This window comes from Gopherus evgoodei, chromosome 1 (assembly GCF_007399415.2).
Source record: "Gopherus evgoodei ecotype Sinaloan lineage chromosome 1, rGopEvg1_v1.p, whole genome shotgun sequence".
NCBI lineage: Eukaryota > Metazoa > Chordata > Testudines > Testudinidae > Gopherus > Gopherus evgoodei.
In genome coordinates this window covers 27,767,626-27,792,645 of record NC_044322.1, presented here as the reverse complement: position 1 = coordinate 27,792,645, position 25,020 = coordinate 27,767,626, and the positions used below count along the sequence as shown (strand labels likewise).

At 40.3% G+C, this 25,020-nt stretch overlaps 1 protein-coding gene across 1 annotated transcript in view; it reads right to left on the bottom strand.

Annotated features, from left to right (window-relative positions):
- The window catches only part of ARHGAP42 (Rho GTPase activating protein 42), a 264,435-nt gene that overhangs the window by 71,226 nt on the left and 168,189 nt on the right, over nucleotides 1-25,020 (bottom strand). The window contains exon 5 of the mRNA XM_030560108.1: nucleotides 2,318-2,419. Coding sequence (XP_030415968.1) covers nucleotides 2,318-2,419 — 102 coding nt within the window. The remainder of the gene's footprint in view (nucleotides 1-2,317; nucleotides 2,420-25,020) is intronic.

The window sequence follows — 25,020 nt, the reverse complement described above, 5'->3', positions numbered from 1 at the left end:
TGCCAAGTCTGGACAACCATGACCTAAGGTGATAGTACTATCATCAAAACTAAACATATGCCTAATATTAAAATTGCACATTATGAATCAAACTCAAAACAAGAGAAGCTGACCCATTCTTTATCTAACTCTCCCACAACCAGTTTTTATAATTTAAATGCCTGATTCACCACCATGCTTACTCCAGTTTTATGCTGGCGTAACTCCAATGATTTCAATGTAGTTATATCAACATAAATCCAAAGCAATACAAAGGTGAAGTAGGCCCTATATGTTCTACAATCACAGCCTTTAGAATAGTAGACTAACTAGCATCCCTTATGAAATTCAATATCTAGGCATGAAGTGATCATTAAGGACAGAGTGGAAAACTTTTACTGTGATTTTCTATTAGTTTGCATGCTCAAGTCAAATCCTTCATGATTCTAAGACAGTTTATTTAATTATATACACAGTTGATACATTTTATTTAATTTCAATTAGTTTTTTAACTGCAATATAATAAATAATCTTCATAACCATCCCAGCAAAATGTGCTTTATTTAAACCTGACAGTAAACTAACACTTAACTTGACTTAACCAAATCTTGATTTATAGGTAAATACATCAAGAATTGTTTTCTGACTTCCTGCTTAACTCTAATGGAACTATTTTCCCATTAATGCAAAGGGAATTTATGGACTTGTCGGAGTTGTGTATATGTAAATTTGGCCTGTGAATGGAATAAAAAAACCTTGTAAAATTAATGTTGTTTTCTCTACAGTTGATTCATCATACTGACATCTGTTTTAGCGTGTACAATATAAAAGAATAAATGTTATGAAACTGCAGTATTATATCAGGTAAATATAAACCACACTTTGTGACTTTCTGAGAGATGGTTACATCTTTTGTGTAGAATTTTGTCAGCAAAGTAATTTCCAAGTTTTTAGAGTTTATCATTGACAATAATGGTATTAAAATAGCACCCACCTCTTTTGGAAAGTTTAATATAATGTCAGTAATACTGAAAAAAAATAACTTGTAATTTGCTGCACAGGAAAATAATTTAACCTAACAACATAGCTAAAAAGGGGATCCTTCTGTTAAGTTACAACTATGACTGCTTTTTAAAAGTAACAGTTACAGGATGTACTCTTCAAAATGGATGATGCATCTACATTTAAGGCTATGACCTTAAATCAAATGAGTGCCACATAAATACACGGTTATGTGGAACTGTATCAGATTCTAGGATCAAGTTTAAATACTTTTACCCTGTATAATTAGAGCTTTGTGCTCACAATAGAACAATCCTCTCTGAATAGTTTTTTATCACTGTAGATCCCTTAATCTGTACACAGTATTGCAATTAAACTCTGTGGACTCTCTTTGGAAGTACAGTTAACTCCAAGGAAGCAAAAGTAATGCATGAAAAAAATATTTAATTCCGCGTCCAATTATGCAAATCTTTACGCATGCAAACAGTCTCAATGAGACTCAATATTCATTGCCTTATACCTGTCTAGCCATTTACACTACTGCAAAATGCTACAAATGTAAAATGCTACCAGATAAAAATGGCACTTTGTACAGATATTATTGGCTACATGATTGGGTACAAGGCAGTGCAGAATCAGGCCCACTGACTTCTGTTGAAACTGCTGGGACAAAAAAGTACTACTCACAAGAGTAAGGACCCATCCTTCTTTGCTCAAACTAAGAATCTTATGAGGTCATATTTGACTACATTTTGGTATGACAAACACAAGTTTACCTGAAAACCTTTAGCAATCTATTTATTTATTTGCAATATGGCACTTTTTTTAATTTCATAAAATACAGCCATATAGTTTCATAATGGAAAGAATGTTTCTCTCAGATTAAAGCGGAAAACGTGATATGCTGAAAAGCATAAAAAGTGTCATTAAAATGCTTCAGGCTCAGCTATCTAGTTGAAAATGTATGTAAAATGGAATAAATTAAATAACAAAAAAAAGACAGCATAGCCTAATTACATTAATTCTAAATATTCCACCTACACCTTGCAAATAAAGGTCAGACATGTTTTATTAGAGCATTACAAATATTGTAAATAGTAAAAATTAGATTTGCAACTTAAAATATGGCAGAGCATATGGAAAATACTGCCCTGTTAAAAGTTTTATTTCACATCAGAATAGTATTAATCATATATACAGAATTTATGAGTATGTACATAGCAACAGGGTCTGGCAGAAATCATCAACCATTTTATGTAAAGAAAAATACAGCGTGTCAAGGAGACAACTCTTTTTAAAGATAAACTTATGGTCTAGTAAAAGGGTAAGAGCTTACATCTTGCAAATGAGATTCTTTTTTCTTTGCTGATAAATTTAAGTGCTTCTCTAGAATGGAATAATATTTCTCACTTTCCTTGTCAAACTTCTTCTTCCCATCCTGAAAAACAAAACATTGCAAAGTAAAGAATTTGATAGAACTTTGAAGCCAACAAAAAGGAAAAGCTAGCACATTTGCTAAAAAGACTAGCTGTGTGATTATTTTTGCTGGTTCCACTGGTTTTAGGGCAATAAACTCATATCTGAATTGGGGTCTAAAAGTTATTCCAAGTTATTCAGTGAGACATTAAGTGCACGGGCAGACTTCGGCAAACCAATAAAGTATCTGAAACCCCTATGGCTTATTGTTAAAGGCGACCTAGTCAGCAAGCTGTAAATTGGCCATTCAGCAGTCTGAGCTTGACCAAGGCAGGAGGTGGGGGAGTTTTGGGTGCCTCAGAAAGGGCAGCATGACCCCGCATCCTTCCTGATAAGAATTGTGTTGAAGTTGCTGATACATGCATTTTAAAAGAGCAAGATGTGCTCCAGGAATGTCTATTGGGGTCTCAAGGCTGCAAACTCTGGAAAAACCCACACCTGGTTAATCAATAATCAGAAGGAGCCTCTTGCTTGCCCATTGGAACTGCTTACTTAACCAGTTTTCTTTAAGGGACATTTCATTCTACTACTAATGTATAAATAAGGGACCCGTTTGGGGACTCTTTTGGACTCTTTTTGGACTCTCCCTCTGAATACATCTTTTAGTCCCCACCGGCAGATGGAAGATTTGGCCACCGGAAGCCTGCTGCTGTGTCACTCAAGAGCCACACACAGCTTTGGTAATTATCAATGGTTGGGGGTGTTTTATTAACCTGTTGTGGACGTGTGTAAGTGCTTGAGACTAAGTAAAGTTTAGCTTTAAGTGAAAGCACTCGTGTTGTCCATTTGTGCCAGGCATCTATTGGTCGGACGGCCGTGTCTCCCCTGATTTATTTCCTGACACCACCTAGCACAACCAAGAGCTTTGGGTTGAAAGAACCCCGGGTAACAAAGTATATGCTTGCCTTCAATAGGACTGGTCACGTGCTTAGGTACCTTACTGTACTGGGGCCTAAACTGGTTTAATTTACACTTTCTACTGGCTCCATAAATGTGCATGTCTCAGATCATTCCAACTTGCAAAAAACCTACAGGAGTGGGTTCTGACTGGAAAAAAAAATATCTTTACAACAGTCCCTTTGTGGTGCTCCCCTCTTATCTTTTCATTTGAGCTGAGGCTTGCCTGACTTGTGTGTTCAGAGCGCAGTATGTGGTTTTTACTCATATTCTTAGAACATGAGGAGGAGGAAGGAAAAGCATGTACAATTCTAATATAGCTGCAAGGGAACTAATGCAGGCAACTCAGTTTTTCAACAAATGCTTTGTATAGTTTTGAATTTTTAAACATGTCCTTTATAGGGAGTTTCTCCACTCACCTGCCTTCCCTCTTTTGAAAGCTTTCCTCATGCGGAGTCAGGTATCCCACATTCCCACCAGCTGAGTACTTTGATGTATGACAAATAATCCAGAAGGGAAATTACTGATTATAAACAAGGCAGAGTGAGCTACACTCTTCTATTTTTAAAAAAAAAATAAATCTGATGCTTATGGGCTGCAAATCTAAGAAAAAGACATCTCTCTCTCTCTGTTGGGATCTTTCCCATCATTCTAGAAGTGACAGCACTGGGAAGGAAGGAGTAAAGGGGAAATCAGTAAGCACCCACAGCATTTTAAGGATTAAAAAAATTCTTGTTACTGCATTATATTATTGTAAAAAAGTGTCTATCCTGTGGTTGGCTGCAGTTCCCCGACTGTGTATTTTATAGGCCTAAAACTTACCCTGCATGATTCCCTGTAATGACTAACAAACGGAGTATTTTAAGAAAACAAAGAAAGGCTAGTAGGACTCTGGTCTCATCAGCACATATGCAAAAGCTATTAATGGTGAGAAACCAATCACTAGATATAATGCGATAACATCAGGTCATGAGCAGCGCTCAATGATCCTTTCCTTCTGGTCTCTTTCTCTCTCTACGAATTATTGTTTTATATTAAACAAGTTACTGTAGTATATTTTAACAAGAGGATTTGAAAATTCTCCCCAATTAATTTTTTTTGTCATAATGCTATGAGAAAGTCAAAGAAATAAGAAATAACAGCGAGTTCTTAACACCATACATACTGAGCTACAACAACAAAGCAACAGTTAATTATTTCCAGGAACACCACAATATAAATAAGTTCACAATGATAATCATACCAAATTAGAAAAAGAAAAACTCTCACCTATGTGGAAGATGCATATGGTATATCTATAATTATTATAAGCATACTTCTAATAGCTTGTCTACATGGTGCACTAGTCCACACCAGAAGGGTGTAAATTCTAGTGTATACTAGCATGTTGTGCACTAAAAGTTGCCTATTGCTCATGAATGTAGCCCAGTTTAAAACAGTATTGCATAATAGGTATTAGGGAACTTTTAGTGCATGCTAGCAAGGTCAACGTGGGCCCGTTAGTGAACAACACGCTTGTATGCGCTAGAATTTAGACGCTTCTAGTGCAGACTAATGCATTGTGTACACAAGACCTAAGGTGCTCATCATCATAGAATCTAGGCAGAACCACATAAAGAAAAGTATATAAAGCATCCTTACAGGAAATTAAATAGAAACAAAAACACCTGATCCAACAAAATATCAACAAGTGAATAATATAGTACACATCCAAAAACCTATAAGCATCTTATTACAGATTAATACATGCATTCACATGTTAACAAACTTAAAACATTTACAAAAAAAAGTAAAGACCAATGTGTACAAAGTAAAACTCTTGTATTACACCTACAACATGCACCTTGAAGAGTGACAAAATTAGCCACAAAAATCAGTCTCTGGCAAACCAACATGAGACATCAGTTCCAGAGTCATGGATTCCTCACTGAAAATACACAGCCTCCAACGTCCTTGAGATTAAACCAAGAAACTATTAGCTTGTATACGTCAAATAATTTCAATAGTGTTACACAAGATGGTGAGATTGTCTTTGAAATGACAACACCTTTCTGGCCACCTGTAGATATATATTCTTGACTCCTGCTATTACATGGGACATCTAGAAGCAGGTGTAAATCCATCAAGAATTCCAGGTTGCAAAACACACAGAAGGCATTGAAAACAGAGAGAGTCAATATGAATTATACTTATGATTCCAACTACTTCCCCCTGCCAACTAGCATAAATTTATCTGGATTAGATCAGAGCCAATTTGCCCTCAACCAAGTCTCAGTCCAAACAAGACAATGAGTAAAATTTCAACTGCACTCTCCAAGTCCTATACAGCAACTACATTTTTAATGCTTAAAAGAGTTATATTATTCATTACATTTGAAACACAGAGGTAGATGAAATATGTACCAGTTATACATAGGAAGGATTCTTGTTTTGCTGTAAATTGATGCGTTTGTTTATTCAACAAAATTACCAAGGTGAGATGGAACACTGATATATACCATGGGTACCTTCCTGGCAGCACAGATCCTGCGTAATGCTAGCATGGCCAGATGCTGGGATGTTAATTTATACCTAGGAAGCATGAAATTTGCCTTTGGGCTTGTGGAAATACATTTCTCTAGTCGGGTGGACGTTTTTGTTGGTGGTTTGTTTGTGATTAAAGCAAATTAAATAAATAAGAGATTAAGCATTAAGGTAGGTTAGTTGCCTAATTATTGAGGCTGCATTACATGTGGTGAGCAAATTAGGGTTGGTTGGTTTGTTTTTTGTTTTTGTTTTTAAAAAGAACAAATTTTAAGTTCTTTTGAGGCTTGATCATCCTCTTCTACAAAGATCTTTGATGCTACCTCTGTTGGGAGAAGCCATGGGATAGTCATCAGAATATGCAGAAACCTAGCTCTAGCAATAAAGCTTTAGGACAGCATCTTGTGATAGTTTAAATCAAGACAAAATCTACCACAGGTCTTTTCTGGTGCTTCACGGAGATGGCCCAGCCTCTTTTATATAGCAGAACAGAATTCTGTAGTACCTCACATGAAAAATATTTTTTCAGTTCTTTACAGTCTTCTCATGTGGGGATTTCAACGTACTTTCGAAAGGTTAATGAATTAAGCCTCACACAATTCCTGTCAATTAAGTAAGTATTGTTTACGCCTGTGTGAAACACCAATGAACACAAAAAGGGGTTAAATGAGCTGGCTCTGGTCAAAACAAGCTTTTATCCTGCAATGAAATCCACAAGTACAGTAGAAGTCAATAAAGCACAGGCACTGGGGTTCATGGTAGAGGATCTGATCTAGGACCTAATGAGAGCTCGGATTCTAAAATAAGAGTCTATATTGATAAGAGAGAGACACAAAAGGTGGAAAGGGGAACCAGGCACAGAGCAGTGGAATGACCCCCCGAACACCACAAAGCAAGGCCAGTAACTGGAAACAGAATCCAAGTGTGCCAGCTCCTAGTCTTATTCCCCATCCACTAGATCAAACACTTACATTAAGTTATGAAAGAAATATTATTTACTTCATGTACTTCTTACTTTATCTGTAGGAAAAATCTGTCACATAGTGACTTGTAACAGGTCATGTAATGAAGACAGAAAAAAAGTGTAAACACCATATAAAAAAGTGTAAACACCGTAACACGCCCCCTCCCAAAAAAAAAGAAAAAATCCCCAAAGTTAATGAATTGTGATTGTGATACATTAGATTAGCCTTCTTGTTCCCAGAATGAAATTTCATGTAAATCTTGCTGGCACTCTGTCTGTGAGGATATGCAGAATGTGCAGACTTTTCTGTTCCACTGCCAGTATTCCTAGTCCCTATAGAGAACACATGAAACTGTCCCATTGGGTATATTGTAATGATTCACCCTACCTTACAATTGATTCTTTAGATACCTGTTAGTTTAAAAAAAAAGAGAACAAACAGTTGGGACTCCCTGTTACCAGGGTAACTTCTGGTCTGACTGCTGCCTTCATGTGGACATCTCATCAATCAGCTTTTTATTTTGTTTCAGATTAGAGCACTACAGTTTCTCACTCTAAAGACAAGTAAGAAAAAGAGAACAAAACAAAGTCAACTGAGAAAAAAGGCAATTGCTCAGATGTTTCAGCTGTATTTGTATCTTTATTTTAACACAGACTTTGATGGGGTTTGGGGAATAAGGCTACAGTGCCAACAAATCAGCATTTCTGGCACTGTAAAAATCATTCTCAGAAGTGCTCCTGGGAATAGTTTAAAAAATGTTTGGCTGCTTACACCCGCAGATCAGCAAGTACCCCTCTATTCAAAAGTTCCTTTGATATTGCCAATAAAAACACATATTCGACTTCTGTGAATCCCCCAAAAGCTGTTTACTTTATGAGAATTAGCTAATAAGACATGAACTCAGCAGCAGGTGATTCATTTTCTGGAAGACACAAGACATCTGGATATTCCAGGAAACGCTCACCTCACAAACACAGTGACTCAGTGTACAGGAACATCCTAGAGGGAGGGTTTTATCTCACTCCAGTCTAGGCCACCTTTTCTTCTGTAATCTCCAGGGCCCTCTTTTATATACAACAGCTGCACACTCTCAATCAGCAACAAAAGGGTTATAAAGAAAGTTTTAGATATAAAATCTCTCTTTCTTGAGCCCCTACTTGGTAGATTGTGGGTTACCTCTGTCTCTAATTGGAGCCTCTACTTGGTTCAAAACCCAGGAGATGTTAGGTTTCTCATGAAGCCAAATCTCAGGTCTGGTATTGTTGTCAGGCCACTCAGTGAGACAGTTATAAAAGTACAAAGAGTATGTGGATGGTATGTAGACACTATTACTCTATTTCCAAGACAAAGAGAAGGGTTGAGAATGGAAAAATATGTTCATAAAGCCATTTGCCCAAAATATCAGATACAACCACAACGGAACTATACAGATGAGACACCGGCCTTATCGTCTGGAACCAAAATAACACCTATGTGTTCAATTCTCACAGACATCCGGTGACAATGCTAGTTTAACCCTTCTGTGCCTCAGTTCCTCATGTGTAAAATGAAGATAATACTATTCTACTTCATGGGTGTGTTTTGAGCCTAAATCCATTAATGCCTGTGAAGTACATGGATACTGTGATGACAAGGGGTAGAGCATATAAGTACTTACAGTTATGAAGAAAACAATTTTGATGTTTATACTGACATCGTTAGGCTTCAGAGTTAATGTCACATTGAGCAGAGTAACTTCACTCTTGTTTCCAGATGATGTTTTACAGACTCAGGAAAGAAGCCCTGAACACTCAGAAGGTTTTTTTTACAACAACATAGGGTAATTTTTTTTTTTAAATGAAAGCTTATGTTATGATAGGTCACCAGGGAGCTGCAGACTACACCTTGATGGATACTGGGCTATGCACTGCCCATACTGAGTGACAGAGCATTTGCTTTAGTATTTGAATGTCCTCCGTTCAAGATATACCCTTGTTAGAAGGGTAACCACAAGATAAATCTGGCATCAACAGAAGAACAGCTACCAACAGGATGTTTTCGAAACAATGCTGCTGATGGAGCTCACCATCATGAAAATGCAAAAACATCTCTGCCAGAGAGAATTTACCATGGGGCTCAAAAATACTTCTGATGAGCACTTTTTTTTTTAAACTTTGTAATGCTTCATAATATCCAAATGTCAGGTATCAGTTTCAAAAAACTTTCCTGAGGGAGAAGACCTTCCCCTTCACTCCTCCCCCCGACATTCATCCCTATTTTAATTACACACAATAGCATCAGCATTTCTAGCAAAGTGCAGCTTAAGTAAAGTTTTGTCCAAATAATATTCTTCTTAATTAAATCAACTTTTACCGGATCTAACTGAACTTTTAATAATTAAGAATGGCAAAATCTGGTCTTTGGTTTGCAAGGCAGCATTTGCCTCTCTCCCTGGTTATGGTTATTGGAAAGCATTTCATCTTCAAAATAGGAAATCAAATGAATAGATTCTCTATCATGTATTCTTTCCACTATTGTTATGTGATATTTATCGCAAGCTAAAGATGGGTAACATTGTGTGGGAGTCTCTTCTTAGAGTATTAGTGAGCATACTGCTGATTAAGCAATAATAACAAATGTTGCCCAGAATAGGGTCTGACCTAAACACTTTAAAATCCTTTCCTATCTGGATGTAGGATTCTCTTCTAAAGCTAAAAAGCAGGTCTTTATTTTAATAATCATATGGTCTCGTGACCCAGATCCTACCTAGAAGCAGGGTCTCTTCCTTTAAGTGATAGTGGATTTTTATGAAAGGCGTTACCTGGAACCTTGAGTAACACAAGAGGGAACGATTTAACTCTACGCAAGAAGTTTGGTTTACTCATCTGGCCTGAAAAACGGAAAGAAAATAAACTATCAACTAAAAGGATAAAATTCCTCCTAATATATTAAACAAATCTGCAATTAAAATAGATATCAGTGCAAATTAGGAAACAAATCACAACTGAGTATGTAACCTAATTGAAAACCCTGGTTTCTTTCCTAGTATCAGGAACATAAAATATAATTTGTGTATGTGCCTGTCTTCAAAAGAGGAAGTAATAATCAACTACTATATGTGTTGTATTTAGGTCACCTTAACAGGACATCAAAGACTAGGTGAGCTAAAACAGCGCTAGTTTTTAGGCTGCCCTCATATTCTCTGGGGAGACATGTTATTATCCAAGCTTGTGAGATCAGACTGAGGGAGCAGCTCTCCATTACTGAAGTAAAGAAATAGTATTAGTGCTTTCATATATTTCCTTTCTAGCTCAACATTAGAGTGCCAGTTCTCAGGGTCTTAAAATATAGTCCATGCAAACCTGTCCATTTAAAACCACTTATTTTCTCTTCTCTTGCCAATAATACTCTTTTGCATAATCTAAACTGATCTGACATTGACTTATATCTGTATAAATTACAAGAAGGCATATATAAAAAAGAAGAGCTGATCTCTGGAAAAAGGTCAGTGTAGCTGCCTGGGAACAGGTCAAGTGCACTGGAAATGACTGTAATCGTCTATCTGTAACAGTGCCACATAGTAGGACTATTGTGGGCAGAAAAGGAACAAACCTATGATACAGGGCACCAAGACAGCTAGCTTTAAGCACAAGCAATGCAATTGCTCTGTATAAATATAACTCATGTTCTACCTAATCTTCATTCCAGGTGGTCTTTTTGCTTTACCTCTCCTTTGAGCAGTTGGGCAAGAGGCTTTTCAAATTCAATAATCATATAGCTCCATTTCCTTACTTTGATTTAAAAAACTGAAGAAATCTAACTTTTTCTTGCTTCTTTAGTTCATATGCTGAGGTCAGACAATACCAAATGGACTCCAGCTTGCTCTCCCATAGCTGTACTGAATTTTGCTATACAAAAACTTGTGTCAGTAATGTAAGCTCATACAATTTGTATAGAGGTAGAGGGCTTGTCTACATTTGAAATGCTACAGTGGCACAGTCAGCTGCACCTGTACCACCAAAGTGCTTCAATGTAAACATTACATTTGCCAACTGGAGGGTTCTCCCGTCAGCATCAGAATCCAACTCTCCAAGAGGTGGTAGAGAGATTGATGGAAGAATTCAACCTAGCACTAGGAGCAGAGGGAGGGACTTGTCGCCGCTTCCGGGGAGCCATGAGGAGCCAGGTAGGAAGACTGCCAACCCCACCCACACCTCTCCCAGAACCAGCAGGGTTCCCAGGCCACTCCCCCCCAAGCACCCATGGCACCCCCCGGACTGTCCCCCACTGAGCACTCATGGCACCCTATGGACTGCTCCCACCCCAAGATTTAGTCAGTGGTATATAGTACAAGTCATGGGCTGTGAATTTTTGTTTACTGCCCATGACCTGTCCATGACTTTTACTAAAAATACCAGTGACTAAGTCGTAGCATTAATGATACGGTACATGGTTGAGTTGACTCATAGTAAAATAAAAAAACTTTTTTCAGATTTGATCAGCACTGCATTTTGGTCATATGCTTAGCACCTTCTGACAAAGGCATAACTTTACCATCAGAATTAGACATGTGGAATTCTCTTAAACTACAGAAGAAAATCCAGTTTCAAAAAACAGTACATCACTGAATTAATAATCCCTTGGATCTAAAACCTATATACAGATTTCATCTACAAGTAGTTAATAAAGATATATTTTACCTCTTTTTTGTCCTCTTATAAAATACACACTTATGTTTACTAGCATAAGTTTACACAGATTTTGTTATGAAGAATAAAAGGATTTATAGAATTTAGATTGTTTTACTTTATCAAATAGAATACTTCAGAAAAAATGCAACATAACTTGACCTAAATGTTACTATATTTTAAAAACAGAACATATTTAAAATTTCTCTCCACTAGGCTGGTTGCTACTTTTCTATGCAATGATCCTTGGAATTATACACACCTTGGAATCTTTGTCCCAACAAAGTTTGATAGCCAACATTTGATTCAAGAACTTTAGTGGCATGTTTGGTATTGCATACTTTCCCATGCAACTTTCTACGTCATCACACTGTGAGTGTAATCCTTATCTGAGGAAGAACTAGATTCATGTTATGAGAAAGCTTTCAATTAATGTGCAAAACTGGAAACAATATTGTCTACAGATGGAAAAAAGGATTTCATGTCATGTATTAATGTCAGCAATGTCAGTGTTTCTCTCTTTCTTTTTTAAAGCATCTATTTTCAGGGTCCTGCATAAACTCATGAGACTGGTAAAGTAATACAGAACTTTTCACCATTAAGAGAGAATCTGAAAGACATGCCTGTTCAGAGGCCAATGTAAAAGTCAGTAAGAGGTCTCAGTTTAGTTCATCATCGAGAACTATGCATATCCCCAAATGACCATCCCAACTGACACCTTTGTTGGTAGTCTCATCACAGAGGACAGGACTAACTGGGTATAGCAACTAAGTACCCCCAGGAGGTGATCGAGCCAGACTGGAGGTACATTGTTGCATCAGTATGGAGAAGTGTGTATGGTCACTGATCATAATGAACCTTTTTGATGGGAAACTAGAGACTTCAGTGTCCAGAGCTTTTACTCCAAGCACTGAATTCACTTTAAATAATTTTTCTCAGAAGTCTATCAAAGCATTCCAAATTAAGACTTGAAAAAATAATGTAGGCTTTTTTGACAAAGAACTGAGATGCTTCTCCCCATCCCCAGTCCAAACAGTGCCCATTCAACACTACTCACCTCTTAACTTACTCAAAACACATGTCCATGCATAAAATCATGACCAAAATCATGTAACTAACAGGACATTTGTTTAAGTTCTTTATTCAATCATTTCTCCTCTTCCTTGTGTTTTGTTTGAAAGCTTCCTGCAGCTCCCATTGGCCTGGAACGGCGAACCACGGTCAGTGGGATCCGCGATCAGCCGAACCTGCGGCCGTGGCATGTAAACAAACCGTCCTGGCCCGTCAGGGGCTTTCCCTGAACAAGCGGCGGCCCTAGTTTGAGAACCACTGATCTAGTCCAATCCCCTGCTCAAAGCAGGACCAACATCAACTAAATCATCCCAGCCAAGGCTTTGTCAAGCCGGGCCTTAAAAACCTCTAAGGGTGGAGATTCCACCACCTCCCTAGGTGGAAAAAAAAATCCCTCCCAGACAAATTATAAAGATGTGCATACCTATAAGTTCAACACTGGAAGAACCTTGCCTCTAAGGCAATGGTTCTCAACCACGGGTACATGTACCCTTGGGGTACGCAGAGGTCTTTCAGGGGGTACCTCAAGTCATCTAAATATTTGCCTAATTTTATAACAGGCTACATAAAAAGTACTAGCAAAGTCAGTACAAACTAAAATTTCATACAGACAATGACTTGTTTATACTGCTCTGTATACTATACACAGAAATGTAAGTACAATATTTAGATCCATATTTTTTAGTTTATAATTATATAGTAAAAATGAGAAAGTAAGGAATTTTTTCAGTAATAGCGTTCTGTGACACATTTGTATTTTTATGTCTGATTTTGTAAGCAAGTAGTTTTTAAATGAGGTGAAGCTTGAGGGTACGCAAGACAAATCAGACTCCTGAAAGGGTTTAGTAGTCTGAAAAGGCTGAGTGCCACTAGGAACAACTTTCAGTAATAAACTCCACTTGGGATTTCAGTACCTCAGGGTATCCACAGATACTGCAGATGGGCAGTTTGATAGAATGCTGGAGTCTTTGGTGCTCCCATTCCTAATGGCAAGACACATTAAAGTTTCAAGTCAAGAAACTTGTCTTTTGTTACCCTACAAATGCGCTGATTTGGAGCTACTATCATCCGCAGATTTAGAGCTATTATCATCCGCTTAGTAGTTTTGCTTTGGGCAATATGAATATAAAATGATTTGGAGCAGAGTCATTTTATATTCATATTGCCCAAAGCAAAGCTGCTAAGATGATAGAGTCTATGTTCTCAGATTTCCAAATCCCTACAGAGTCTGTTTCACAAAGAGAATAAAAAACGGAACAAATAGAAACATGCAGTGAGAAGAGAAGTCTATGGTAATATAGCTAAGTGCTCAGATAGCATGGTTTTCTTTTTACATGTGAAGAAAAGACTTACCGTGTAGGTGAAGAATAGCAGCTCAGTGACTTAACACCCTTCAAATAATGCCTGAGCAGAACAGAACTACTTATTACTCTTATTTCAAATGCTGCCATGTCTCTAAAGAACAGGAAGGAACCGAGGGGAAATACATTGTAAGAATCAGGGTTTCATTTGTCCTAACCTGCACAAAACCAAAAAAACAGCATACATAACATGATCGATTAGCAAGATATTGTTACAGAAAGATGGCACTGTCAAACTCTGAACTCCTAATTTACAACAATGCACCTCTCAGGCTTTGGGGGTTTGGGACTGCCATCTGCCACCAAGCAATTGTAACAACATCTCCATGGCCATTTCAGTCTAGAGTAATCCTTGAGTGAATCCTGGGGTGAATTTTAAAGAAGCTGTGAACTAAAAATGTAATAGGGTAGTGTAACTGTTCAAAGTGTGCAATGCAGCAATCTTCCACTCTAGGCCAGATCTCCTCATTTCCTTTCTGTTAGTTAGCCCAGGGGAACCATTCTTTTCTAGGCAAGCGGCACAGCTAAATTACACACAACATGTCCCTCCCACTACCTCCTACCCTTCCCACACTCTGGGCTGTATCTCATACTTCCTAGGTTTCTCTTACCTTCTCCTCCTTGTGATGCCTGGTTGTGTTGCCCTGTTTTGTTTCCTGGTTCCTGCTTCTTGAATTCGGCTACAGGCTGTTGCTTCACTACTGTTACTTGCTGATCGTAGCAGTTTGTTTGTTCCTTGGCCTAGCTCAGTACATAGGTGGCCGTGATCTGCCCCATTTTAGTATACTATTACTTATCTTACCCTTTTGCATTCATAATTTCACAGAACACCTCAAAAGAACTCATTTCTTGTAACCATTTTATTCACTGTGTATGGCCTACCAGAGAGCCTTGTTTCACATAACGTAGCTCCTTTTGTCTCAAGAGAGTTAGAAGGATGCATATTGGTACAGTACATTACAAATCTGCTGTGTACGATCACCAAAGAAATGGGATAGTGGAGAGATTGCATGAGAGTCTGAAGAAGAGTGTAGCTTGCATACTGGAGGAACGTCAAGATACATCCTTCCCTATTTCATTAAGTCATGCTTTATATGACATTTGGGGTACACCTTATGAAAATATTGGAGAAACCCATTTCTACTACTTCTTCAGCTGAGCTATAAGGGAGAAGTTGTCTATGAAGATGAAAAAGGTTCATCCCATCCTTTTGCTGATCTGGAAGCCAACTAATGAGGCTAGGAAATATGTGGGTTTCAACAAATATATCCATGCAAGGCTCCATGCATTCTATCCTGGATGAGCAGAGTATGTTAGGAAAGGGTCTGGAAGCATATTTTATACTTGTGGCATGATCTTTTAGGTGGTGGGGTGCATTCAATGTAGGGAGAATGCCTTGTTAACCAGTGAGATTTACTGCCTACTGAAAGGGAAACAAATAATAAAGAGGACATTGTGTCTGCATATGATGATGTCATGTGGCCAACTGGGGAAATTGCGCCACAGCAACAGAATCTATCTCCTGAGCTGTATGAGAGATATAACCTATGGCCCTGGAATCACCTGGTGCTTCCAGCTAGGTACTGCTGAACTTTTGCGGAGAAGGGAAGGAAATTCTGATGACTATTGTGTATTGCCTTCCTGCTCCTGTTCTGTTTCCCGGTTCCTGATCCTTGAACTCTGTGTTCCTGTTCCTTTTGGGTTGCAGGGGAAAACTGCTGTGTATATCTGCACAGCGCAGGGTGTGTGCAGCTACTCAAGTCCTGCTGCTACGTATCTGCTTATTGACTGTTGTTATGCTTTGTTCAGGCTGTTGCTGTCCTAACTACTTTATGGTTAGTACATGCAGAGGAGAAAGTAACTTACAGGACTTATGGTACTGCCAGAGTCCTGAAGGGGGCATGGCCTCATCCAGAAGAAGCGTGGCTTCTAAAGATTTAAAGGCCCTGGGGAACCAGCTGCGGCTGGGAGACCCAGAGACTTTAAATCAAGCAGGAGCTCCCAGCTGCAGAGGTGGCTGGGAGCCCCCCAAGGCTCAGGAGCAAATTAAAGGGCCTGGTGCTCTGGCCGCCGGGGAGAATCCCGAGTTTTGCGGGGCTAGGGCAGGGATTTAAAGGGTCCAGAGCTCCTGCCACTGAGGGAAGCCCGGAGCCCTTTAAATCCTGGCCCCAGCCTGGCCGCCAGAGCCGTGGCCGGGATTCAAAGGGCTCTGGGCTGCCCGCAGCCGTGGGGAGCTTTGAGCCCGTTAAATCCCAGCCGTGGCCGGGATTCAAAGGGCTCTGGGCTGCCCGGAGTGGCGGGAGCTCTGAGCCCTTTCAATCCCCACCGTGGAAGTCGATGTGGTCCAGCACGGCATACTGGCTCTTGCCAGTACGCCGTACCGTACCAGCTTACTTTCACCTCTGACTGTGTGTATGTGTATGTGTATGAATGTGTCACAAACAATGCAGCTGCAGTCTGCCACCGACCAGCAGCGACCCCAGCAACCGGCCCCTGTGGGCTGCTGCCTGCAGAGAGCCAGCAGGTGCTGCTGGGTTGGGTCTGCCAAGGAGTAAGTAACCAAGGCAAAAAACCACAGCCAGCCAGCCAGGCAGGGAGGGGAAGTCGGGGTGAATGAAGGACAACTGGAATAGCCTTCATGAAATATACAAGATATTTAGAGAAAGTTTTGTCAATTTCAGACTCTGCACTCTGCAGGCAGGACAAAACAAAAAGAGATCTGAGATTGCACCCGATGTCCAAAGGACATTTCAGGTGTTTAAATCAATATATAAAGACAGTGGATTAGAATGAAAACTACTATTTCTTTCAAAGGAGGCACAATAATTTCCCTGAATATTCAGTTTTCCCCTCCAATCCCTTTGTGGTTTTGTCTATTGAGGATATTTGCTTTTCCTGTGAATCTTTAGTTGCTTTAGCAAAATTTCTTTGCCCAAAACAAACCCTAATCATCATGACACATCTTTCCACCATGTTCTCCATGTTTTTTGTATTTTTTTTTTAAACAGTAACATTTCAGAGAGGATCTGCAAGCAGTTTGGACATCACAACCATGATCCTCTGCTGGGGAGGGAATGGGATAGATTTGAACTTGGAAATGGTTCTGATTTTGATTGTGTTTAGGAGATCCCCTCATCCCGGGGGCAGAAAAGAACTGCCCATGCCATAGTCACACATACCCAACAACAACTGGGAGTGAAATTAACAAGGATGCCAGAAACGGCTCCTAACTCCGGGCACTGAACTTCACAGGGAACAGCTGAGTTTAAACTGTTCTTTTGCAGGCAGCAGCACCAGGCATCTCAGCCAGTCTCCCTACTGCAAGCTAGAGCCTAGAGGAAAACCTCTGCTGGGCGGGGGAGAGGGGAATGGGGAGGAATCCAGAGCCTTGTCTGCAGCCTGGCTGGAGGAAGGGGAGGGAGGAGACGAGAAACCAATGTGACAGTGAGTTTTCCCCTTCCACCTGCTTTTATTAGCTCTGGATTTAAGCTGTGCAGCCAAATGCTTGTATTTGTTGTGTATTTGTTGGAGAGATCCCCTTATCCCCAGGGGCAGAAAAGGACTGCCCCTGCCATGGTCAAACACATCCTCCCCTCGACCCCCTCCCCCCAGCTACTGTAAGTGAAATTAACAAAGATGCCAGAAACCTAGCCATGGGGGCTGAATCATCAGTGAACAGCTGAGTTTAAACTATTCTTATGCAGGGAGCAGACTTCTCTCTCCCTCCCTGAGTCAGTCGCCTTTTCTTACCGGTCCTCCATACCAGCCCATACCCGCTTATTTTCACTTCTGAGTACATGTTTTGATTGACAAGCTACCTGCATGTCTTGCTTCATTTTCTTGTGCTGTGGGAATTGCTGTTCTGGAGTGAAGCAGAACGTAACACTCCTCTATCAGTTCTTCTCTCTGCCTCTCCCTCTATCTGCTCAGCTGCATTCTTTGCCCTGCCTATCTGCCACCACTAACTCCCCTATGCTGTGTGAGCTTTACTAACAGCAGAATGAATATTCAGAAATCTCCTCTTCAATTCATCTTTAGAGAGATCAAGATTCCACTCATTTCCACACCGCTCCTACCTCCCTCACACCAAAACAGAACAGAGTAAAGCATATGCAATAAAAGAACCAGAGAAAGGAAGGTAGAGGATTGTGTGAATGGGAACCTGATCTTCGGTTTCTATGATGGTTGGACATTCTCCCTTCTCCAACGATATCTCCGTTAATTCACTATGTAGGAAAATGGCAGTTCCTCAACTTCACTTTATTTTGTGTTTTCAGTTCAGCAATGATCAAGATGGAACTAGCTGGAATAAATTTTTCAGATTATTCATTCCCTGTATTTGCTGAATGAAATATATACAAACTATTATTATGATTATTTTGCTATTTAGTCTGGTTCAGGTGAGGGCTGTTATGATCCTGTTACAGCGCTGGATGGATAATGCTGAATATTTCTGAACATGGAAATATTTTGCAAAGTTTGTCCAATTCAAATGCTAACTGATCCCCCCTCTCACATGTAGCACTTCTCAAATGTGTGATTTCCTTGAAATGTCATTAATAAAATCGGAACTGTTACTTATTTGGTGCAACTCATTATTTCAGTGATTTTACCCTAGCAAGACTGTTCCGACAAATACTTACTTGCAGATCCTGGGCCATACACAATCCTGCCCCTAAAAGAATTTACTCTAACAAAAACAGATCAAGGTTGAAGCTGGGGACTGGTGCAGCTTTGTTAATTACCTATTTTTAAGTTTTTTAATTTTTTCGGATGGTGGTAGATGTAGAATGAAGAATGGCTGGAATGGGGGAGTTAGTGAGAATAAGGTAATAAGAAAAGGTAGAAAGAGGAAAAGAGGGTGACTCAGAGCTCTTCATCTATCTAGCCACAATTAGCACATTATTTTTGTTTCCCCGATGTCTCTTTATAACATACAGTTAAACACCTTCTTACAGACACAAAGAAGCAGAATAGGTCTACTACAAAACAGCCAGTGCAATTTGTTTACTGCTATTACACAGCATTAGTGACTGACCATGAACATTCACTTCAGTTATTACTGCAGAACAAGGCAATTACATGAGCAAATGCTAATCTAGGTGCATAGGTTGCCATATGCATATATAGTTTGTGTTATGTAAGCATAGATGCACGTTTTGCACGCACAAAACAGATACATTTCCACGTCTGGAAGACACTGGTAAACTTATTGCTGAAAAAGTAAACCTATGTTTTTAAATGATCCCAGGTTAGATTGTGTAAACGAGGGCCAAAAGGAGCTTGTCTGTCCTGAACAGAGTTGGTGAAGTCAGCTCTGCCCTGCAACACCTGCCAACAACATCAAGCCTGGAAACAGATGGGGAGAATAAAAATGCAGGAGAGAACAAGAGGCATTGGGGAGACTGACTGAGAAACTCTGAGCTAGAAAAGTAATACAGGATTGGATTTTAGATTGCCATTTGTTAAAGCAAAGCCACAAGAGAGGTGTGAAATGTTCCAGAGTAGGTGGGAAAGTCCCCCCCCACCCCACAGAACATCAATGTGCTAGTTTTGGTTTCTTTCTTCAAGTATAGGATGTCCATTTGAAGGCAGTGAGCATAGAGAAGAGAGTTGCTGAAGTCACAGCATACCACATATCATATCAGCTACCTATAAAAACCATACATAAGATATACACACTTTATAGGGATTCTCCTTATCTCTTGCTTATCATAACAGGAATGTTTAAGATGTCAGAGACAATCCAGCTTTTAAAATACTTTTGACCCGGCTACACAGGATCATAACAGCCCTCACCTGAACTGTGGAAATTTAAAGTCTAGAAAGGGGGATGAAGTAGCCTTTTAAAAATACGTAAGTTAAACTTTGCAGTCAAACTTTAGACATGGACTAAGTTATGTGAGTGAAAAATAATATTCAACTGTCTCACACAGAAGGAGGGAATTATACCAGAGATATACCAAATAATCTGTTTGGTTTATTTATTTCTCTATCAATAAAGACATTATCCAAAAGATGAGATCCCTGGAGTGAATAATATTTGTTATTATGAAGCATCCGGCATCCACAGATACAATTTTTTATTCTTAAAAGTCAGTGTCTTTTATGGATGGCAAACCAGCTGATTGCCGTAGGCAAGAGGCAGAGGAGGGAGCGGGGAGCCTCACTCCTCCCCCCTTCCTCATGCTCCCTGATCGTCGCAAGTCAGCTGGTTGCCACGGACAGGGAAGGGGTGGGGGAGGAGCAAGGATGTAGCATGCAGAGTAAAGGGGGAAGGAAGAGGGAAGAAGAGATGGGTTAAGGGTGGGGACTTGGGGGAAGGGGTGGCGTGGGCGGTCCGAGGGTTGAGCCCCCACCCCCGGAAGAGTAGGGGAAGCTGCCACTACTGCTGTGCAATGTGTAACTGGCACAAGTATATTATACATTATCTATTTACAATATGGTTTATTAAGAAAATTGCTAAGGTGATTCTATTTGTGGATTCCATGTTCCCCATTAAAGAGTCAGGACTTACATTCAATTACTACACAGAGCTATATTAGTTACTGTACTTCAGTATTTTACTATGCCTTCAGACTGGATAAAACTTACCTCAGGAATGTATCTACTGACATGTAGTAATTGTTGGCAAATTCTGAATTCAAAATGATGATCGCTTTAGGTACCAGAAAAGATATGCCACATGCCTCAACTACTCATGGCCCTTAAGTACATATTTCCTGCTTTTTGCTGGTTTGCAGGACAGCTATTTTGATCTTTCCGTGTTATTTCTGTGAATAAATTCCCTTGTTACTAGAGTTGTTTTGGTAAAATGATTGGGTCCCATGAAAAGTCTGAAATAAGCAGAGATCCTTTAGGTTAAGTTTCTTGTTTGGCCTGAACAAATTCAATACATCCCTACCTTGAAGAAAAAACAGCCCAACAAACAAGATGACAAGGAAATGTATTAGAAATGAGGGATTAACACATTATTTAGATTAGAGAGTTTAATATTTTGGACCCCTGCATAGTAATATCTGATTAGAAAACTACCGTATATACTCGTTCATAAGCTGAATTTTTTTAGTAAAAAAGGGAAGCACCAGAGATGGGGGTCGGCTTATGAACGGGTATAGAGAGGGAGAGGTGAGACACAGCGTCTCCCCCCAACAGAGGGAGCAAGGAGAGGCAGCACAGCCAGCAGAGACAGAAGGGAAGAGGGGGGGCCAGAGTCTCTCCGCTTCTGGCCATGCTGCTCTCCCCCTAGCCTCCGAAGCAGTTGCAGCTCTGGGGCTGCCAGGCTGCAGTCGTGCTGCTCGGCCCCGCCCCCCAGAGCAGGTTGTGGCCGTGCCACCCGGGCACTGGAGCATGCTGCGCCCAGCCCAGCCCGCTGGAACATGCTGTGGCCGCGCCGCCCGGCCCAGGCCAGAACATGCTGCAGCTGCGCTGCCCAGCCTGCCAGAGCAGCTCCACTGAGGCCAGAAACATCCTCCTGTGGCCCTCCCCAGATAAGGTGGGAAGGGATGGGCTGGGGAGAGTGTGGGGGTCCCGGGCTAGGAGTGGGATCATGTGGGGTTTGTTCACAGGGGTTACCCCCCTGGCTCCCAGCTTCTCCCCCCCAAAAAATTTCCCCACCAGTTGCTGTCCCGGCCTGTCAGGGTAAGCAGCTGGTGCACCGGGACACTTTGTTTACTTATGTTTACTTCCGTGCCTGCAGATGTTCACGGTAAATGAACCATCTTGGCCTGCCAGCAGCTTATCCTGATGCCCTGGAGCCAAAGTTTGCCAACCGCTGAATTATAGGGGCTTATGAACAGGTTATAAAATTTTTCCATTTTTACTTATCCATCTGGGGGGGGTGTCATCTTATAAATGAATCGGCTTCTGATCGAGTATATATGGTAATATAATCCCATTCCCCAAGAAACTCTTTTTTGTTGGTCTTGTAAACAACGCTCAACAGAACTACTTCCCATCCTCAACCTTATGAATTCAGTGTTTGACTTATCCAGACAAATTAACCTGAAAATTACTCAGCTGGGAGCTGGTGGCCACATACTGCTGAACAGAAATGTAGAGGGGTGGTAGTGCCAGAAATGGAGCTGGAATCAGGAATGTCTGCCCTAAGCATGCTAAGTTCTTCACCTCTGTCACCTAGTAATATATTTATTTTTATAGGAAAGCAACAAGTTAAAAGATGGCACAGATGAAACTTCCCCCTCTCCTTCCCTCAGTATGTCAAAGCTGTTGGAGTTTTACATTCTACTTGTTATTCTAAGCTCATATCAAAAGGTGCCTTTTTAAAGCCAAAATGTTTACAACAAAGTGCTTATGTTCTCCTGTGTAACCCTCTTGTGTCTGTGCAGCCTTTGTTCAGCAGCGGACCACAATTATGTGCTTTCTAGCACCATAAAATTGGAGCAATACCCAGTTTATAGGGAAGCTGCATTTATCATAGGTCTAGAATCATAGAATAGAATTTCAGTGTTGCAAGGAACCTCAGGAGATCATCTAGTCCAACCCCCTGCTCAAAGCAGGACCAATCCCCAACTAAATCATCCCAGCCAGGGCTTCGTCAAGCCTGACTTTAAAAACTTCTAAGAAAGGAGATTCCACTATCTCCCTAGGTAACCCATTCCAGTGCTTCACCACCCTCCTAGTGAAAAAGTTTTTCCTAATATCCAATCTAAACCTCCCCCACTGTATCTTGAGACCATTGCTCCTTGTTCTGTCATCTGGTGCCACTGAGAACAGTGTAGAACCATTCTCTTTGGAACCCCCTTTCAGGTAGTTGAAAGCAGCTATCAAATCCCCCCTCATTCTTCTCTTCTCCAGACTAAATAATCCCAGTTCCCTAAGCCTCTCCTCATAAGTCATGTGTTCCAGTCCCCTAATAATTTTTGTTGCCCTCTGCTGGACTCTTTCCAATTTTTCCACATCATTCTTGTAGTGTGGGGCCCAAAACTGGACACAGTACTCCAGATGAGGCCTCACCAACGCTAAATGGAGGGGAATGATCATGTCCCTTGATCTGCTGGCAATGCCCCTACTTATACAGCCCAAAATGCCGTTAGCCTTCTTGGCAACTAGGGTACACTGTTGATTTATATCCAGCTTCTTGTCCACTGCAAACCCTAGGTCCTTTTCTGCAGAACTGCTGCCTAGCCACTTGATCTATTAGGATTCACTCAAATAATTAAATACAATAGATGAAAAATATTTTCAAGGTGAATGTAGCAAGCTGTCGCAGATGATGATGATGATAGTAAGGGGATATTTTATTAATATGCACCAACAGAACAAGACTAAAACAATTTACAAGAAATTTAACAAAAATAGAAAGCCAAGTCAATTCTTTCTAACTTCAGAAATCCTCTGAGAAAGACAAAAATGACGAATTCCTGTGTCACCATCATGGTGCTATGATTATGGGTCAGTTGCAAGCCAGCAATAAAATTTTGCTCTGGATTCCGGGCTGGACCTTGGCACTGGGACACTTTTAGATGAAGAAACAATTTTGTTTAATTAAAAATAGAAACAAGAATCAAAAGGTTGGTTAAGCCATTTCTGAAAATAAAATGTTTATACTCAGAGAAAGAGTGTCTCATTTCTGCTTATTCTTTATCTCTCATTCACCCCTCTTCTGTTCTGACCATTCCCCCATGCTCTTGGCCCACATGGTCTCTTTCCCTTTCACCCTTCTCCCATCACCATTACCATCCTTAGATTCCTTCTTTCTTCTCTCCACTTACCGGGGAACCCCATGTACCTTCCCTCCTCCCAGCCCCTGAGATTCACACTTCCCTCTCCAGTACTCATCTCCTTGCTCCTCCTTTTGAAAGAGTTCCCCACCTTCAAGGTGCCTCCTCTCCACAAATAACCAGGGGAGCTGCTGTTATTGAATGGTGGGGAGAGTGGCTGGAGCCCTCTTCTTCTCTCCCTCCATGAAGTCTGTTCTCTCCAGCAGAGGGAAGATGCTGTTGTTGAAGAGTCTATTCTTCCTTTGTGCCAGCTGCCAGGTGAGCTGTTGCCTCCATTGCGCTACTCTATTGCTTCTACTGCCCACAATGTTAGGCCAGCATAGGAACAGGGTCAAGAGGCAGCAGCCACTTGGCCATCAAAGGGAACTCACAAAAGTCCAATTTCTGTCCCCTCAACCTCATATTGAGCACAAATTGGGGCAAGACAAAAAGCTTAAAAAGCCCTACAGTGACCTGGCTTTGGGGACAAGTCATGGCCAGCTTGAAACACCTGGCAATTGCTTACAGCCTTATAATTAAAATAACTTGACACGTACTTTTGTTACCACAGCTCAGATTCACACTGATACTTAAAGGATTTCAAAACTGGTGACCTTGTGGACACACAAGGCCCAATGTTGACTCTGCTCAGATACCAGCTTACCATGACACGTTGACTCTGCCCATATCTCTAATGCTAAGGAATCTTTCTGTTTACCGCTATTAAAAACCAATTTGCATTTGCACTGGATATCCTAAAACTAAACTAAGTTAGCTTCCTTTATGGAATCATAGTGGATTTCCAGCTGCTATCGGGTGACTCGCCAAGAAACTCTAATAACTTCTGCATAATGTAACTGTAAAAGCTATATTTTCATTTTGTTTTATGAGTGTTACATTGTTGGGCAATACAAATGTGACAGTTACAAACTACACTGTAACTTCTGTGGCTAGACTAAGTGAGCTGCTGTGAAATATAGCTGGGGTAAATTAATCCCAGCAGTGAACATGAATTTGTTTTCCAAGTTAAAAGGAATACTTATAGCTAAGAATGAATTAAAGTAAAAACAACAACAGAAATTCCCCTGGGATAGAAGAAATAACAATTTTCTGAAACATGAAATTTTAAAACGGGAAATAACACTGTTCTTTTAACTCTTAAAAAATCTAAGTTTGCTTCTTTTCTCTTTGATCTGATTTGTCTGTAGTGAAAGTCAATGAACATTTGAACAAATATTGCTAAATACTGTACTTCATAAATAAAAAGAAACATGAGAGTTTGGCCTTAGCGCACACAACACATCACACAATGATCTCACCAATGTTACCAGCTGGGGACTAGCAAACCACATTTACC